We start from the raw sequence: 5,496 nt of genomic DNA, 5'->3' as shown, positions 1-5,496 counted from the left end.
CACGCAGTACTAGTACTAGTAGTACAACTTTCTGGGCGATCTTGCATGTGATCTTTGTGTGCCAAATGACGGTTCTAAATGGCTCTTTTGACCAAAACATGTGAGAGGTTGACATACATATGATTTTTGCACATAACATGGATTTCTTATAGATTACTTTCAAGTACTTTATGAACATCAATGCTAGCTTTAGGAAATGCAAGATTTTAGCTCTCATTACTTGGAAGGGAGTATAGTTATCTCACTAACTTGTGTTATGGATATTGCAAGTAATCCCTCTGTTCACAAATATAAGATGTTCTGACTTTTTTATGTATCTCATGTAGACATGTTCTAGTGTGTTTGTTCACTCATTTCTGTGCGTATATGTAGTCTTATATGGAGTAAAATATCGAAAATCATATTACATTTCAGAACGAAGGTAGCAATAAAATATTTGGTTTCTGTTTGAATTAGAACCAGGTCCACGGTGGATATGAAGTTCTCAAAGTCATGCCGTGTGAACTAGAAGACCTGAGGATGTGTTCTACTACTAAACTATCCAGCTGTTGTGTCCTTTGTCGGCGTCCTGGGACCGGGGGTGCCCAGACTTGCCTGCCTGCGGCCCATGGCGTGGCTCTATCGACGGCCTGGTACGGCCCAGCTTCAGGATCAGCAACCCAAGACCCTCACGAGGGGCCAAGCCTCGTGAGGCGGATGACACCAAGCCTCCTCGAGGGACGGCCTCCTCAGGTCGGCTCCCGAGGAGCGGAGATTTCTATGCAAGGCTCACCTCGCAAGGTTCAGATGATGTGAGCCATGACGATCAGGGCCAGGCGGGCGGCAGCGGGCGTAGTGTACCAGTTTCCTCTTTTGTGCGAAGGAGGCAAGCGCAAACGTGGAGTCCCAAGGAATCAACCAAAGGTTTCCATTTTGGTGCAACAAGACCAAGTCCGCCAGGACGGCAGGACGGAGGTCATCGTCGAGCCCACCACGGCATCACGACCAGAAGCTTTTTCAGGCGAAGACTAATTTTGTCAGGATAGCATGTACTAGCTGTCCCCCTTCGAATTTGGCCGTTGTGGGATCCCTTCCCGCCTTACATTTGGGAAGGGGACCAAGGCCACTATAAATAGGACCTAGCCACCGCCAGGGACAAGGGAGATCATCCTCACACCCACCAGCTCATCCGAGCGAAAGAACACCTCTCCTCCTGAGGTTGTTCTCCCACTTTACTAGTTAATTCTCAGCCCCTCGAGGCCAATCCACCACAAAGCAGGAGTAGGGTTTTACACCGCAAGGTGGCCCGAACCTGGGTAAACTGTCGTGCCTCTTTTCTATTCGGTTCGTCGAGCTAGGCTGTGAGATTAGCGAGCAGGTAGACTGGGGAGTACGAGTCCTTTGCACGCACCCCAGAGTTCGAACCTCTCAAGGGTCTGCGGAACCCCGAATCCGATATTTTGCGCGCCAGGTTGGGGTGCGTCGAAGATCCGCCACTCCGTCCGTTGCACTCCGCCGTGGGCTCTCATGGAAGACGCTCCTCCATCGACCGGATCGGCACGCGCCTTCGGAGAGGTCGAGGGCCTCCGAGCTTTCACCCCCGCCCTACGACAGGTGCAGTGGCCGCCTAAGTTCAAGCCAGAGTTGCCGCCCGCTACGACGGCACGGCGAACCCAGCAGGCTTCCTCCAGGCGTACGAGGAGTCCGTGTTGGTGGCTGGCGGTGACGACAAAGTCATGGCCAACTGGCTCCCCATGGCCCTCGCAGGCGTGCCGCACGCCTGCCTGCTCAGCTTGCTGGGATCCTCTGTGGCTTCCTGGGAGGAGCTGCGCGGCCTCTTCACCGCATGTTTAGGGGCGCCGGCAATCCACGCCGTCGCAGGCCTCCTTAGCGGTTCGCAGGAGCTGCCCTCGGACCGCCACGTCAAGCAGTTCTTTCGCCAAGTGGGTGCCGCCCACGTGCAGCAAGGAGCTCCTCCGGGATGGGCGGCACCCAAGGCCGACCTCACCTTCGACTCAAGGGACCACCCAACGACCACCGCGGGCGCAGGCACGCTCCCGATGCTCTGCACCCCCACCATCTGCAATTTGGCGGTTACCAAGACCCTCATCGACGGCGGAGCCGGTCTTAATGTACTCTTCGTGGAGGCTTTTGGCCTGCTCCACGTACCGCATGGCCGACTCTGCCCCACCAGTCCCCTAGGGCAGATCCGCCTCCCCGTCACCTTCGGCACCCATGACAACTACCACACCGAGCTCATCGACTTCGACATCGCCCGCATCAGCCTCCCGTACAATGCCATCCTTGGGTACCCAGCCCTGGCCAAGTTTATGGTGGCAACTCACCTTGCCTGCAACCTCATGAAGATGCCAGGGAGCAGCGGCGTCCTCACCGTGGCCGGAGACACCAAGGAAGCCCTGGCGGCCCTCAAGTTCCCACAGCAGCGGCGCGCCCGGCCGAAGAAGGTGCCCTAGAGGTCCCAGGGTCTGTGCCAGCGAAGAAGAAGCAGTTGTTCTCTCAAGATCATGCCAAAACAAAGCAGGTGTCGTTCGATGAAGACGGAGCATCGGGTGCCACCTTCACCATAGGCGCCAACTTTCCTCCAGATCAGGAAAAGGTGCTGGTCGACTTCTTGCGCGCGAACAAGGGGGTGTTCGCATGGGAGCCCAGGGACCTGGATGGGATCCCGAGGAGAATAATCGAGCATCACTTGAGGGTGTGCCCTAACGCCCGGCCAGTGAAGCAGAAGGCACGGCGGCAGTCCACAGAGAAGCAGTCGTTCATTGTCCAAGAAACCCGCAAGCTGCATAACGCTGGTGTCATTCGGGAGGTGCAGTACCCGGAATGGTTGGCGAACCCGGTCGTCGTCGCCAAGAAAGGCGGGAAGGAGCGCATGTGCGTCGACTTCACCAACCTCAATAAGGCCTGCCCTCAAGACACCTTCCCGCTCCCGCGCATCAATCAGATCATCGACTCCACCGCCGAGTATGACCTGCTGTGCTTCCTGGATGCCTTCTCGGGTTACCATCAAATCAAAATGGCGGTACAAGATGTTGAGAAGACGGCCTTCCTGACCCCCTACGAGGTGTACTGCTACACTTGCATGTCATTCGGCCTGCGCAACGCCGGGGCAACCTTCCAGCGACTGATGCACATCGCCCTGGGCCAGCAGCTCGGGAGGAATGCTGAGGCATATGTCGACGACATAGTCGTGAAGTCTTGGGAGGCAAGGACCCTTATCGACGACCTAGAGGAAACATTTACCAGTCTGCGCGTGGTGGATCTGCGGCTCAACCTAGAGAAATGCGTGTTTGGTATTCCCTCCAGCAAGCTGCTAGGTTTTCTGGTGTCACACAGGGGAATCAAGGCAAACCCAGAGAAACTCAAGGCCATAGAAAGGATGAGCCCGCCGCAGACTCTCAAGGAAATGCAGAAGCTGGTAGGTTGCGTGACCTCATTGGGGTGCTTCATCTCCAAGTTGGGAGAACGCGCCCTCCCATTTTTCAAACTGATGAAAAAGAAGGGGCAATTCGAGTGGACTCCGGAGGCTGACGCAGCATTTCAAGACCTCAAGTGGTACCTCACCATCCCACCAGTGATGGTGGCGCCACGCCCTCTTGAGCCCCTAGTGCTTTACCTGGCTGCCACACCACACTCCGCCAGCGCAGCGCTGGTGGCGGTCCAGGAGGAGCACCAGGCCAAGGGCCTGCCGGGTAACGCCCCGCGAAGGGACAAGACAATGCAGCTTCAGGACGGTGCTTCTGAGGCCTTGGCGGCACCAGCAGATGACCAGGCCCCGCGGGATGGTGCTCCTGAGGCCCTGGCTACCCCTGCGAGCGGTCAAGCTCTCAAGGTCCCCCAACCTCAGGAGGTACAAGACCCCGTCAACGCTCCTGCCCTCGTCGAGCACCCGGTGTACTTCGTCAGGACGGTGTTGCGTGACGCACGGGCACGCTACCCCATGCCGCAAAAGCTTCTGCTCGTGCTCCTCGTCGCCTCCCGCAAGCTGCCCCACTACTTCCAGGGCCACCCTGTCAAATTCGTCATGGCTTACCGATTGGAGAGAGTGCTCCGGAGCCCCAATGCCGCGGGAATAGTCGCCGAATGGAACATCAAGCTGCAGGTGTTCCCGTTGGAGTTCAGTACCACCAGAGCCATCAAGGGAGCCATGCTCGCTGACTTCGTGGCGGAATGGACCGACGTCCCCGGCCCCGAAGCAGGCGAGGACCGCCCACTCTCACCAGGAAGCGAGGCGCCAGACGGTTGGGTCATGTACTTCGACGGCGCCTTCGCGCGTCAAGGCGCGGGGGCTGGAGCCGTGCTCATCTCGCCCACCCAGGACAAGCTCTACTACGAAGTGCAGCTCTGCTTTCAGCAGGGCGAGGAGGACTCCAACAACACCGCGGAGTACGAAGGCTTGATCGCCGGTCTCAAGGCTGCGGCAGCCTTGGGAGTGAAGTGCCTCACCATCAAGGGTGACTCCAGCTCCTCGTCAACTTCTCCAACAAATTATACAAGCCGAAGGACGAGCACATGGAGGCATACCTTGCGGAGGTACGCAAAATTGAAAAACAATTCTTTGGCCTAGAATTGCAGCATCTGCCGCGCGGCACAAACAAGGAAGCATACGACATCTCCAAGAGGGCGTCGCGGCGCCTGCCTCAAGAGCCCAGTGTGTTTCAGGAGCGGCTCTTCAAGCCGTCTGCAGCTCCGCCCTCAGCAGAACCAGCACTACCTCGCGAGGACCTCCCTCAGGCCCCTCCGTCGGGCGCCCCGGCTTGTGGCCCGACCTCCAGAGCTCAGCTCCTTCCTGCGCTGGAACCTCAGGAGGGATGTTGGACTGAGGAGTTCAAGGCGTACCTTCTTCAGGGGACCCTGCCGGAGAAGAAGGAGGATGCGGAGCGCGTAGCTCGCCAGCCCACTGCGTACTGCATCCAGGACGGTGAGCTCTATCGGAAGCGTCCAAATGACGTCTCTCTGTGGTGCATCTCCAGAGAGCAGGGGCACGAGCTGCTCGCCGACATACATGGCGGGGACTGCGGGCATTATTCTTCATCGCGCACCCTCGTGGGCAAGGCTTTCTGGAGTGGGTTCTACTGGCCCACGGCGCTTAGTGATGCCACCGAGCTGGTGAGATCCTGAGCCTGCCAATTCCATGCCAGGCAGATCCACCAACCGCTCAGGGTCTCCAGAACATCCCGCTCTCATGGCCGTTCACGGTCTGGGGGCTGGACATCCTAGGACCGTTCCCTCAAGCGCTCGGGGGCTACCGCTACCTCTACGTCGCCATCGACAAGTTCACCAAGTGGGCGAAGGTGTAGGCCGTCCGCACCATCCCAGCTAGTTCGGCAGTCAAGTTCATCAAGGGCCTCATGAGCCGGTTCGGGGTCCCCAATCGCATCATCACCGATAACTGCTCGCATTTCACTAGCAACCTTTTCAAAACATACTGTGCTAACCTTGGAACGCATATATGCTACGCCTCAGTGGCACACCCCAGGAGCAATGGCCAGGCCG

At 57.7% G+C, this 5,496-nt stretch overlaps 1 protein-coding gene across 1 annotated transcript; it reads left to right on the top strand.

Annotated features, from left to right (window-relative positions):
* The first annotated feature begins 1,715 nt into the window (after nucleotides 1-1,715).
* Nucleotides 1,716-5,121, top strand: LOC141025888 (uncharacterized). The gene is made up of 6 exons (XM_073501822.1): nucleotides 1,716-2,028; nucleotides 2,296-2,444; nucleotides 2,522-2,809; nucleotides 3,065-4,246; nucleotides 4,358-4,454; nucleotides 4,568-5,121. Exons 1-6 carry the CDS (start codon nucleotides 1,716-1,718, stop codon nucleotides 5,119-5,121), a joined length of 2,583 nt encoding a protein of 860 aa, XP_073357923.1.
* Nucleotides 5,122-5,496: the final 375 nt, after the last annotated feature.

Source organism: Aegilops tauschii, chromosome 6 (genome assembly GCF_002575655.3).
Source record: "Aegilops tauschii subsp. strangulata cultivar AL8/78 chromosome 6, Aet v6.0, whole genome shotgun sequence".
Classification (NCBI taxonomy): Eukaryota; Viridiplantae; Streptophyta; class Magnoliopsida; order Poales; family Poaceae; genus Aegilops; species Aegilops tauschii.
Note: the sequence above shows the minus strand (reverse complement) of the source record. Positions and strands in the feature narration are given on the sequence as shown.